This window comes from Herpailurus yagouaroundi, unplaced genomic scaffold, assembly GCF_014898765.1.
Source record: "Herpailurus yagouaroundi ecotype Mexico unplaced genomic scaffold, PumYag 190, whole genome shotgun sequence".
Lineage (NCBI taxonomy): Eukaryota > Metazoa > Chordata > Mammalia > Carnivora > Felidae > Herpailurus > Herpailurus yagouaroundi.
Window position 1 is genome coordinate 19,441,093 of NW_024412421.1, and position 13,495 is coordinate 19,454,587.

Sequence of the window (13,495 nt, forward strand, 5' to 3'; positions counted from 1 at the left end):
AAGAGAAGAGAAAAGAAAAGAAAAGAAAAGAAAAGAAAAGAAAAGAAAAGAAAAGAAAAGAAAAGAAAAGAAAAGAAAAGAAAAGAAAACAGAGTTGGGGAGGCCAGGCAGGAGGAATGGACTCTGCCCATGGCTTCCAGGTCCCTGCGCCAGATGCCTATGGAGGGCAGGGCTGCTCCAGCCCTGGGGCTGAGGAAGGGCCAGGTGGGGCCAGCCAGCGTGGTCAGCTAGTGCAAGTAGTCGTCGACTCTGGCAAAGGAGCAAGATCCCAGGCCCGCTCTGGCCATGAGCCGTAGACATTCAGATGCCTGACCCAGGGCGAGCATCAGAGGGGGCTGCTTTGGCAGGTTCTGAGACTCTGTGAAGGAGAGACAGGCCTGGTAAATGCTCTGCCCAGGAACTGGGCTCAGGTCAGCTCAGGTCAAAGTTCCCTTGGAAGCACAAAGTAGGGGTAGTGGACAGAATCTCTTAGAACATGGTGTTCACATATCTCTGTGTGAGTATGTCCCAGCCACCAGCCCATGGCCATGCAGCCATGCTAGGAACCTGAGGACCTTAACTTTCTTTAGAGCAATGTGTTGGCCCAGGCCTATAGACACAGGCCAGAGTCTATCATGATCTAGCCAGCCAATTCAGCTGGGCAGAGAGAGGTCAAGATTTAGGTTCAGCCATGGAAGCCCAAGTCCTGTGGGCTACCAGAGAGTGCCTGGGCAGAGCACACTGCCCTAATTTGGACAAATACCAGCAATCCCCAGGGAGAGAGGGAGGAGCCACTCTAGGCATTCATGGGCCAGCTTCTGTTTTTGTTGGATCTGCTTACCTAAAATGGCGCTGTTGAGGGCAGCACACACAGGCTCCCTCTGGATGGGGTCAAGCTGCTGGCCAACTGGGCAGCTCCAGGGATCTGAGTATGCCAGCAGGCTAAATGCATCCTAAGGGACAGGACATTCTTGAGAGGACTGTGGCACACGCCACACACATACACACCTCCATGACTCCAGGGGCATATAGAGCCCTGAATGGTGCCCTGTGAGCATAGGGTCAGAAAGGACTGTGCCTTCCCCAGAGCCTAGAGAGAGTAGCATATACCCCCAAAGTCCTGCTTCCCATTGTGGACTTCACTAGAACCCACTCTATCCTGCTGCTGCTGCCCCCACAGCCCTCCCAGAGTCACCCTGCTCCCTCCCCAACAATGGAGGCCTGCTCTGTATGAAGGTCAGGTTGTTCTATACCTGCAGCATCTCCGTGTGGGCCAAATTCTTGCCATACTCCCGGCCCAGCTGCTCACTCAGTGCTTGCAACTCGCGACCAAACAGGATAATCCTTTCTGTGGCAGCCTGGTTGCCCCCACAGAGCTGCCGCCGAGGATGCCCATCATCTGCACCCAGAGCCCAGCAGAGAACAAATCAGGAAGAGTAAGGAGAGAAGGGGAGAACTGGGGTGGGGACCCCAAAAGGAACATGGCGAGAAGGACCTTGGGGAGACTGCCAGAGGCAAGTTAGGGCTGGGAGGAACAGGTGGATCATCTGTAGCTAAGGTGCTTTTAGTCCACCAAGCACATCGTCTAGGGGTCTGGACTTAGAACCTTTCCCTTCTCCCACCCCGTACAGATGCACGGATGTTCATAAGAGTGCCCACCCTCACCAACTGCCTCTAGCCTCAGACACAGGGGCCCTGATCTTGGCAGCAGGCCAGGGGCCTTCCGGTTTCAACCACCCATTCATGATCGGCTAAGGCGGCAGTGGACCAGGTCTGGTTAGAGTTTCTCAGGCTGTCAAAGCCTGCCCTTCCCAATCCCTTCCTGGGGGACAGAAGACATCTGGATAGAGCCATTACCACTCAGGGATCACCATGCTGAGCCATCATTCTTACCCATGCTGGACTCATCTGTCTGCAGGTCCTCATGCTTGTAGGCGCCATTGACAATGTGTGTGGACACACTCTCCAGCACACCATTGGGGTAATGCTCTGCTTCCATCTCCATCTCACTGTCACTGTGGAGAAGGGTTGAGGTGGGAGTTGACCAGAGGGATGTGGCTGGAGCAACCTGTTGGGCTTCCATTCAGGCTTTAGCCACAGATTGCTGTGGGTAAACCAAAGGACCCTAGGAGCATGAAAGGCTTCCCAGGCTCCAACACTCGGACCCTAGTGTGACACCAGCTATCCCCAGAGGCCTGTCATCTGATTCTCACTCTTGTCTCAAAGCTGCCTCTGCGGCTCTCCCCTTCCTGGACTTCCTCTGAGTTGGTGCACCCCTTCTACACATTCCTCCCCTACCCCCCAGTGACCAGAGACCCCTGATAAGAATCTCTAGGTGTCAAACCCAGGTCAAACCTGAGGCATGCCTGGGGGCTGCTGAAAGTCACCTGTAGTCTATAGCCTAATACCTCTGCTGCCCAACCTATCTGACCTCAAGCCCCACCCGGCAAAAGCTTCTTTAGTGTAGACCCTAGGGGTTCTGCCAGGTCTGCTCCCAGGAGACCACATTCTCAGCCTGGCAGTACCAGTGCCTCTGGAAAAAGTCAGGGCCAAGGAAAATGGCAGCTGGATCATGGGTAGGGCCAGAAGCTGGAGCCAATGCCTGGTCTCGCAGGTCAGCAGCCACTACTCCAGGCACAGACTTGGGATGGAGGTGGGGGTGAAAGACAGGGGGTGGCACTTAAAGGACAGGCTGCAGTGAGCCCAGCTGGTGCAGAGCAGAAAGCAGGAGGAAGAAGCAGAGCAGGACAGGCACCTGGTCTCCTGGTTACTGGTGCTGCTGTGGGGCTGGGACTTGGTGGAATCTGTTGAGTTGGACTCGGAGTAATTGACGGAGGATGGGGATGAGGAGGACGAGGAGGATGAGGAGGAGGAGGAGGAGCTGGGTGCAGGGTATTTACTGTGGTTCTGTTTGCTCTTCGTGGATGCGATGCCATTGCTGCAGCTGGGACTGTCTGCTCCTAGAAACCAGGGGGTAGTCAGAAGAAGAGGGGCAGTTTGCCATCAAATGGGGTCTCAGGAATAACCACAGTGGTCCCATTTCCCTTCCCCCAAATCCAGAAGCGAGCCCTGAGCCCAGCCCAGGGAAGGGCATATGGGTGGCCTTTCTTCTCCACACCAGTTCTTCCCCGAGCCCTCTGGAGAGTGGCTGACCTGTGTTGTGCATGTGGGAACTACTAGGGCCGTGTCGGGGGCTGAGGCTGGGGGAGCCAGGGTAGCTGTCCTGGGACTTGGGGCTTCGGGAGCTCAAGCTGCGGACCTCACTGTCAGTCCCATTCACCATCTCCACAAATTGTCGGCACCTGCAGAGGGAGCAGAGCGGCAATGCTCTGGGCTTGGTCTGGGCTATATGTTCCGACCACCAGCTGGGAGGGGCTGGGCTATGGGGCAGCTGGTGGTGCCCAAAGCTTACTTGAGCATGAAGAGCAGGTTAGGGTTATGCTCCAGCAGTCCTGGATAGAAGCGTTGTGTGGTCTCAATGGCCTCACCCACACGGCCCTCCAGCACCAGCTTCTGGATCTCTGCAGAGAGCAAAAGTATGGCAGTGAGTGAGGGGCTGTAGAGCTCCTTCATAATCACATGCCTACAATACTACCAGCCCCGAGCATGGACTAGCCAGTGGTCAGGTGGGCCAGCTCAGAGTAGCATGATGGTTGAGATGCTCACAGAAGAGGCTGAAGAAAGAAACTGGCCTCCCAGCCCCAAAATGGACCCTGGTTTCTGTCAAGTGTCGGGAGTCTTCAAAGGATAACAGGGGAAAACAAGTGGGACTCAGTGCAGAGGCAGGAGAGCAAATTTGGAGGCTTGCTCCTGTGGAGGTCAGTTCGCCAGGGACCTGGGCATGGGGAGGGGCTCTGGCTGTGGGAACATGATCTGGGGTTGGGCACCCAGGCAGCTTGGTGGCCCTAGGGGCTCCTCTTCAGATAGACTTCTCTCCTGTCAGGCTTCACAGGGGGGTGGCAAAGGGAGCACAATGGTTTCTGGGCCAGGACCCAAGTCCTGGCAGTCTTCAGGGGCTGCAGGATGCTCCCTGCTGGGAGAGGAGGTCATCCTCCTCACACTGGCATCTCTGAAGTTGACACCTTTCAGGCCATCAGCATCTTGCTCTTGCTCTGGGGCCTGGTGCATCTTGCTGGGAGCGACTTCTGGGTCTGAGGCTCTCATTCGTAGATCCCAAGTCTGGGATCCCTTTCCGTCTGTCTGGCTGGGCGTAGCTTCTCTGGGAGACACAGACACATGCACATACACAGAGACGACAGGCTCAGAGAGACGCAAGCAGGCACACACAGACACACATCCACACACACCCATTCTCCCTCACTCTCCTCTCCTCTTCCTATCTCCTTACTGGGCTCTGTTTCCTCTTTCCCAACACCCTCCTTCCACAAAAGAGCCCCAAACACACAGTATGCAGGCCAGTATGTACACTGGGAAAGTTTCCTTTGACTCCTTCCTTCGGTTGTCTGCAAAAGGCAGGACCAGAGGTGGGAGCAGAGAGAGGTGCCACCGCAGCAGCCACTGAGAACCAGCCTTCACCCTGTCTGACTACTTCAGTCCTTTTTCTGGCCAGGAACAAGCAGAACTACTAAAGCTGAGTAAATGGGAAAGGCAGGACATTGGTCTGGTAAGATGCAAACACACTCTTCCAAAAGACCATGAACAGGAGGCTGAGTAGAGGCCAGGATTTGGGGGAAGGAAACAAAGCATGGAGGAGTGGGATTCAGCCATACCAGGCCCCAGCCTGTGCTGGGCCATCAGAGTGTGTAGTGAAGAGGCTTCACTGAGAAATTCATTCCCATGCTGCTGGGCTGGGGCTGTGGGCTAGTCTCCTGGTGGTAAGGACCAGAGCTGAATGGACTCCTGACAGGTTACACAAGGCTGGCATGAGCCAGAGAGCAGAGTTAGGGATAGGTGAGGGAGGGAGGGAGGGAGGGAGGGAGGGAGGGAGGGAGAGAAGAAAGGAGAATCAACCTTACTTTGTCTGTTCTTTATGGATGCTTGTTCTTCCTGAATCGGGGTTTCAGTCATTCGGGCAAAAGCTGTGGCCGTGGCACAATACCCATGATGCACCAGGTAAGATGAGACCATGCTAGAAGAAAGGAAATGCTCAAGGTGACACTTTAGAACTGCATTTCTCACTGACCACCTGAAGGGACAAACTATCTCCCTGTCTGGGCTTCCTTACACACATCATGGAGGTCCAACCTCCACAGAATAAGAATAAAGAGGCTGAAACAAAATGAAAACTTCCCCCAGTGCTCATGCAGTCAGGCTGGAGAAGGGCTGGTCACCAGAGCTGTCCTGGTAGCTTGGAGGAGGGGATGCAGTTTCTCTGCAATATGCTGCCCACAAGTGGGCAAATATGATAACAAAAATACACACACAGGCACATACCATCTCCTTACAGAAACAGGTGCCTCCTGTGAATTGCAGCAAGCCCAGAGCTGGCTGATAGGCTCTCTGAGGGCTTCCTGGAATGGCAGCTGGCCAATCAGCCCAGGAGCTGCCCAGACAGAGACGACGTGTGCCATGTGCGTACCCTCTGTAGACACAGAAACTCCTCTGCAGGCTGCCCCGTGTGCCCAGCATAAGCACTGCAGCTCACCCAGTGAACTTAGCCCTCAGGAGTGCTGGCTCTAGTGGGTGATGGGAAGCTAACCCATGACCCAAATTATTCCACAATATGCCACAAGTCAGGGGCTCAGGAAGCCAAGATATAGGCATCGATGCAGCCAACAGGAACACAATTTTTGGGAAATGGCCTGGAGAAGCCCAACACCCAGTAGCCATTTAATCCCACCACAGCTGGCTGAGTGGTGGCACATGTGCGTATATGTGAATGCACACACGCAGAGCAGAAGGATGAGCCCTCACATCTGATGTGTACGGAAGTGAATACCTTGGTGTAAATATGTGTCTGATGTCCTTATTGTAACTGCCAAACACAAATGTGAAAGGCACAGAAGTTCAGGTGTGTGTCCCCTCATGTTTTAAAGGGTAAATGAGATGATACATATAAAGTGCCCAGCACAAAGTAAGAAGTCAATGAAATAAACCTCCTAAATAATAATTATAATAACTATGTTGTTATTATTATTATTATTATTATAAACACAAGAGCAAACATTTTTGACAAAACATGGTTCAGATGAATGGTCCACATGCACATCAGATGCCACTAATATGATGGTCCAGTGACTCAATAATTCCACTTCTTGAAAGGACACCAAGAAAGTAATCTTAAATATGAAAAACTCTTTACCTACAAAAATGTTGCCTATACAAGCAAAAGAGAGGAAATAACCTGAACCACCAAGGAGCTCACCAAGCTCACCAAGGAGCTTGTGGTAAATTTGTCTCCAAGATAATACAGCCATTAACAATGTTCATAAAATGAAGTCATATGAAATCACAGGATACAGCTTATATGTAGGTCGTGGCAAACACTCCATATGAACACCCACCGGCACACATATACATACATATAAACAAACACACTGTAAGCTGAGACTATCATTCCCTCCCCCAAATAGCTAGAGCAGCTCCACCTCTCCCCTTGCCTGTCTCAGCAAGCCTGTGTCAGGGACTGGCGTATACTGGCTAGTCCTCCAAGGAAGGGCTTCTCAATAGTTCTGAGGGCTGAAAACAAGACAGTGCTGCTCCTCCTGAGAAGGGTCTGGCCACATAGCCCCTGCCTCAGTCCTCCCCTATAACCTGCCTCAACATTAATCCTTTAAGAAAGGAAGACTGCACAAAGAACCCAGTGTGCAACCCAGCCCCACCTGAGAGACTCTGCTACCTGGGTGCCTCTGTGGGACAATAACCAGGGCTAGCGGAAGCCCAGATCTTCCCTGATCACCCTTGGGAGCCAAGCTAATAAGCTAACCCACCTCCTGGAAGAGAAGGTACTGGTTACTGCCTCACTCAGGCCTGCAGCTGGCAAGTAGAAGGGAGACCCAAACCTCGCCTCCCTTGGGATGCAGCAAGACTGGTTTCCAGGACAGTTTAGCAATTAATCATCCAAGAGCCAGATAGGCTGGCCTCAGGATGATTCTCTTCCCACCACCACTGCCAGGAATGTGTGGAACTTAGCTAGATGATGACCCTGAGAGGTGATCTCAGGCAACAGTCACAGCATGATGGATATTCCCTATGGTGGAAAAAAGTCCACAAATGAAGAGACCACAGGGCATCCTAGTACATCCTCTGCATCCTCTGCAAAATAACGTGGGGAAGGAAAACAGCTCTGCTGGTGATACTATATGGCAGAGCCTTCCAATCCAGTTGAGGGGGCAAAGGTTTAGTTAGGAACAGATCTGGAGAACTGAGCAGAAGCTGTCCATTCACTAAGAGGGAAGCAAGAGAGCAGCAGGCAGAGTCACCCTGGGAGTGCTTTCCAGAAGGAACAGCTACCCACTAGAGTTCATAGGTGTAGTCTGAAGCAGTACAGGGGCCTATAGGAGGAGAATGAGGCCCTTGGGATGGGCCAGGGCTGGGTAAGGGTGGGAGTGGGGCACTCACTTCTGCAGCACTGCCTGCCACTCTCCAAGCCGGGCACTGATGGGGAAGCAATGGACAGTGCCTTGGACCTTGGCACGCCACTCCCGCATGTAGTCCTCAATGTCAAACAGGAAGGGCTGCTGCCCAAAGTTGGCGTCCACAATCTCCCCAGGTGTCTGCAGGCCTACGGTGGGGTAGAGGTTGGCCTGAGGAGGAGAATGAAATGTCAGTTGGGCCCTGAGTGCAAAGGGGCAGCAGGACCTCGCCTTACCTCTGGTGCAGAGGGAAGGCGCTGGGTCCTGCAGGCCACTACTCCGGCTTTGAGAGAATTGCAGTAAGGCTGGAGGAGGCAGGGCTAAGCCACATTCTGCCCACCTGCCTACCAGAGATGCTATTCCCCAAAGCTTCAGGAGAGAAAGCAAAAGAAAATCAAGCCAGGCTCGAAGTGGAGTCTCCTGCCCTGCATCAGAGGTTATGGTGTCCCCAAAGCCCAAGGTCCCCCTTTGGGGCTCATCCAGGACACATGGGAGGAAGGCCAGGCTCCACAACCCTGCAGGTGTACCCATGAAGATCTGCTACATGGGCGGATAATGGCTCCTTTCAGAATGATCTAAGACCAAGGATCCCTTTGCCACAAAAAAAAGGAGTATATGACAGGGCAGGAAGGGATGCGGGAGACAGGAAAGGAAGGTGGGGAGGAGGAGAGCATGGCAAAAGGGGGTAGGTGGTTTGGACCCCCAGATGCTGGCAAAGGGTAAAGAGAGGCCACTGCCCTTCCTGTCAAAGGCTCACTAAGAGGAGGATCTTCTGGCCAGTGAGGTTTGGTCATGTCCCTCTGTGGGTGTGGGGCTCCCTGTTTTCCATTATATGCTGCCATGGCCAGTTTTTGCCAGATCACTCCCTCACTCAGTGCTTCCTGTGGCTCCCCATTGCTAGTCAAGTGTCTCGCCAGCCTCCTCCTCATTGTCACTGGGCCCCAGTCCTCTCTCCCACCTTCCATCCTCTGGCCATTTGTCTGTCATTCCTCAGTATCATGTGCTTTGCTTTACTTTACTGAACACTGGGTTCAGCCCACCACAACCTTGAATCCTAAGATCTCTAGCTTCCTTCCTTTCCCCTCCCAACCTCCATGCCATAGGCAAAGCCCACCCTCTCCAGCAAATCTTACCTATCAATGCCCTCAGTGACGCCCCCTACCTTGAAGCAGCCATACACTTTCTAGCACCTGATGACTGCCCACATTCATAGCTCTAAAACTAGACCATTCCCTAGCCAAGGTCAGAATTCTCCGTCTGTTCTCTTTGCCTGAGACCACAGCCCCTCTCTGGTGCTTCCAGGTAAGGAGAGAAGGATTCTGATCTACAGATAAGAGTTTCTAACAGGATCTTGGGAGCTGTAGTCTGGGCTTCAGAAGGCCTCACAGATACAAGGGCATTGCTAGGGCATCACAGGGGTGCTCAGGATCCCAAGGCTACCACTGGAGTCAGCAAACCTCTCCTCCTTCCAGAACCCAACCAGGGTACACAGAGCCAGTCCAGACTCCCAGAAGTCTGGGTGGAGGCCTTGCATGTGACGAGGCCTGTGATGACTCATAATAATGAAGGACTAGGGTGCAAGAGATGGGGATGAGTCCTGAACTCAGCCAACAAGAAACCTCACCCTTTTCTAAGAAAAGAAAACCTGACAAAGCTCACCTCTCTGGTTTGGGTGAACCTTGTACAGTAGCAGGCCTAGTCCCCCAGGGTAGTGGCCTTCCTCAGGGATCTCTGATGAGTAGGCACTGGGACTGGGCTCCAAGACAGTTCAAGAACAATTCTCTATACACCCCAGTCCACTGGCTGTAAGCCACACAGAACTGGCCTAGACTAGCTAAACCATGGAGCCACCCTCATCTCCACCCATGCCATCCCCCAGCTGCCTTTAGAAATGCCACAAATCAAAAAAAAAAAAGAAAAAAAAAGAAAAAGAAAGGGGCGCCTGGGTGGCAAGTCGGTTAAGCATCGACTTCAGCCAGGTCACGATCTCGCGGTCCGTGAGTTCGAGCCCCGCGTCGGGCTCTGGGCTGATGGCTCAGAGCCTGGAGCCTGTTTCCGATTCTGTGTCTCCCTCTCTCTCTGCCCCTCCCCCGTTCATGCTCTGTCTCTCTCTGTCCCAAAAATAAATAAATGTTGAAAAAAAAAAAAAAAAAAAAGAAATGCCACAAATCACTGTCACCTGCTAAAAGTCATGGAGGAAGACCAGGCCTTGCTGCTGGAGAGAGAGGAAGGCCAAGAGGTACCCCTACTGGTACTCTCAAGCTGAGAGCATAGCATACATCCCTGTTTGGGGAAAGAGCCAGACTCCACACCCTGTACTTGCAGGTTCCACCATACTCCAACCCAGTTAGCCCCAAAGAGCCCAGAGGGAGAAGACCCAATAATAGTACTTACCGGGAGGTCTGTGAAGGCTATACCTGCGAAGGGAAAGAACAGAAATCAGGCTACTTGGTCTCCTACCCCTCTGTGCAACCACAGAGGGTCCATCACGATGGCTGGGGAGGGGCTGGTCACCACATCTCCCTATGATGGAAGCCAAGCATGTGCTAGGGCCTGGTAGGTTTAGACCTTGGCCTTCCATTTGCTGGGTCTGACTGGAAGTAAAGTCAAATACTTGAATATTCACTCACAGTTCTTCCACCCTCTCAGGGAAAGCCCACTAGGAAGGACTAAACTCAAATGATCTACCCTAAGGCCTCTTCAAGTCTGATCCTTCTTTTGATCCAACATGTATTTATGGAGACTTACTGTGTATGCCAAGCCCTTTTCCATCCATCATCTCATCTGATATGCATAACAGCTCTGGGGAGCAGGCTTTCTTATCCCCATTTTACAAATGAGGAAAGTAAGCCTCAGAGGTTGAAAGATTTCCCAACAGTCATAAAGCTAGCTGAAGTGTTTGGCCTGGACTCATTCCTAGTCTAACACTCCAACATCCTAAGTTGACAGAGACAGCTGACAGAGACAGCTCTAGGTGGAGACAGGGAGGGTGGCAGCTGCTGATCTCCATCCCACACCCATCCAGAGTCTCCAGAGGTTTCAAGTTGACAAATGACCTGTGTACCCTCTGAACCCTTCTGCAAAGAGAAGGGGCTGTTCCCAGGTACCTCAGCCTTGAGCTGGAAGTGAGAATGGAGGGAAGTGGGATCTCAAATAAACGAGCAGGGCAGGAACCTCAGAATATCCACCAGAACACTCATGTTCTTTAGAGTGAGAAATGACTCACGGCCAAAGGAGACTCTTCCAAGGACTCACAGCCCTCCCATTTTTAGAAAATTTCTCATGTCTTCTAGAAGCTCCTGAGCTTTTGGACTGAGAAGTTTCTAAACCACTCCTTAGAGGTCCCAGTCTGCTCCCCTAACTCCTACCCAGAAGAGAAACCGAAACCCAGCAAGACAGAAGAACAGGTGAGGGTTTGATAATAGGTCTCCTAGTAAACCTGGCGTCAGAATCCTGACAGCCAACCAGTGTATACCACACGCTTCCACTGAGCTGGGCCCTGGGCTCACTGCCCTACAAGGAACCACTTAATCCTCAGAACAACCTTGGAAGGCGTATACCATCTCTAACACTAGTTTACAGATTAAAAAACCAAGGTGCAGAGAAACTGTTTACATTCTTTGCCAGGTTATTATGCTCCTTAGGGAGGGAAGCTCATAAATTCCATGATCTACCTGCCTGAGGCCACTTCTCAGGCCCACATGCAGAGTGGCAGTCACAGAGCTGGCAGAATGGAATCTGTAAGCCCCTCTGCACCCATGAGAAGACGTCATGTCCACCCTCCAGGTCTGCACAGGAGCTGCCTTTGTGGATCTCAGTGTGGTCAGGCTGCTGCTGCTGCTACACTCCACTTCAGGGAGAAGGCCTACAGACCCTGGAAGGAGGTCGAGGCTCCATCAGTTATTTGCAGTGTGACCCTGATCATTTACCCCATCTTTCTGAGCCCATCTGAAAAAAGGAGGGAACATTAATCCTAACACTTAAAGAAAGAAAGGAGAAACTGAGATACTTGGTGAAAGCTGCTTCAAAAACTATGAGGTCTTGGTACAAGCTGGCTGCAATTGTGCCACAGGGTAAGGCAATTGCCACATTTCTGGGCAGGGGATGACCTACCCTTGCTTGCCCAGATCTACCTCACAATGGCACTCAGGAAGGACAAGGCCTTGAGGTGCTTCCAGGAAAATGAGGAAAGAGGCCACTCCACCCCCTATTGCACTGGACAAGGGCAACCCTGCTCCCCCAGCCTTGCAGATCTCTGGGAGCCTCTGCAAGGCCAATGTAGTGGCAAGATCTGGGGAAAAGGTCAGGCAAAGATCCAGGATGCAAACAGAACATTCAAACTTGCTGATAAGAAGTACTCTGAACCAAAGAGTCATAGGTCAGGGGTCAGTGAGGCTGAGGGTATAAAGCCTATAAGCACACAGAACTGTATAAAAATGCAAGTTCATGGACCACTTGTAGGTGAGACATCATTTTCCTGTCTCCATTCATTTGCTCATTCATCCTTCTATCAAGTATCTGCTGAGACCTCCCAGGAGCCATACCCTGAAAGTGCTACTGGCTCCATGCAACTAATAATTACACAGGCAACTGACCATTGACACAAAGGGCAAGTGCTATGACAGAGGAACGATGGAGCAAAGCAAAGGAATGGGGAGGCCAGAGGCAGGAAACATAATTCTGCTTCTCTAAAGGGGACAGGGTTAGGGTTCTGAGGTTAAGAGCAGTGACTGATTCCAGGTGAGGCTCTGAAGCACAATATTGATAAGCTGGCTTGTGGAAAAGAAACAAGGTCATTAAAAGATTCACCAAGTTGGGAAAACTGGATGGCAACACATAGAAGAATGAAACTGGGCCACTCTCTTACACCATAGACAAAAATAAGTGCAAAAATGGATGAAAGACCCAAATGTGAGACAGGAAACCATCAAAATCCTAGAGGAGAACACAGGGAGCAACCTCTTTGACCTCGGTTTGAGCAACTTCTTTTTAGATATATCACCGAAGGCAAGGGAAACCAAAGCAAAAATGAACTATTGGGACTTGATCAAGATAAAACGCTTCTGGGCATCTGAGTGACTCAGTTGGTTGAGCATATGACTCTTGATTTCAGCTCAGGTCATGATCCTGGGGTCTTGGGACTGAGCCCCAAGTAGGGCTTCATGCTGAACATGGAGCCTGCTTAAGATTCCCTCCGCCCCACCCCACCCTGCTCAAACATGTATGTGCACACACTTTCTCTTTCTCTCTGGAGAAAAAAAAAAAAAAGATAAAAAGCTTCTGCACAGCAAAGGAAACAGTCAACAAAACTAAAAAGCAACCTACAGAATGGTAGAAGATACCTGCCAACGATATATCCAATAAAGATTTAGTATCCAAAATGTGTAAAAAAACTTATCAAACTCAAAACCCAAAAAACAACCCAGGGGTGCCTGGGTGGCTCAATCAGTTAAGCATCCGACTTCAGCTCAGGTCACAGTCTCACAGTTTATGAGATCAAGCCCCGCATCAGACTCTGCACTGACAGCGCACAGCCTGCTTTGGATCCTCTGTCTCCCTCTCTCTGCCTCTCTCTCTCAAAAATAAACAAACATTAAAAAAAAAAATTAACTCATGGGAATGTAAGCTGGTGTAGCCACTCTGGAAAACAGTATGGAGGTTCCTCAAAAAACTAAAAATAGAACTAGCCTACGACCCAGCAATTGTACTACTAGTATTTATCCAAAGGATACAGGTGTGCTGTTTCGAAGGGACACATGCACCCCCATGTTTATTACAGCACTATCAACAACAGCCAAAGTATGGAAAGAGACCAAATGTCCAACAATGGATGAATGGATAAAGAAAATGTGGTACATATATACAATGGAGTATTACTCGGCAATCAAAAAGAATGAAATCTTGCTATTTGCACTACATGGATAGAACTGGAGGGTATTATGCTAAGTGAAATTAGTCAGAGAAAGACAAATATTATATGA

General features: G+C 51.1%; 1 protein-coding gene across 2 annotated transcripts in view; it reads right to left on the reverse strand.

Moving 5' to 3' along the window:
• Nucleotides 1-11: 11 nt before the first annotated feature.
• Nucleotides 12-13,495, reverse strand: part of RANBP10 (RAN binding protein 10) — a 62,538-nt gene continuing 49,054 nt past the window's right edge. Inside the window, exons 4-13 of one of the 2 annotated variants that reach the window (XM_040498410.1) lie at nt 9,909-9,931; nt 7,501-7,685; nt 4,956-5,068; nt 3,392-3,500; nt 3,133-3,281; nt 2,735-2,939; nt 1,873-1,994; nt 1,233-1,378; nt 821-932; nt 12-358 (exon numbers count right to left, since the gene is read on the reverse strand). In XM_040498410.1, the coding sequence (XP_040354344.1) occupies nt 228-358; nt 821-932; nt 1,233-1,378; nt 1,873-1,994; nt 2,735-2,939; nt 3,133-3,281; nt 3,392-3,500; nt 4,956-5,068; nt 7,501-7,685; nt 9,909-9,931 (1,295 nt within the window). In that variant the 3' untranslated portion in view covers nt 12-227. The remainder of the gene's footprint in view (nt 359-820; nt 933-1,232; nt 1,379-1,872; nt 1,995-2,734; nt 2,940-3,132; nt 3,282-3,391; nt 3,501-4,955; nt 5,069-7,500; nt 7,686-9,908; nt 9,932-13,495) is intronic. The other variant, XM_040498409.1, reaches the window with a different exon arrangement.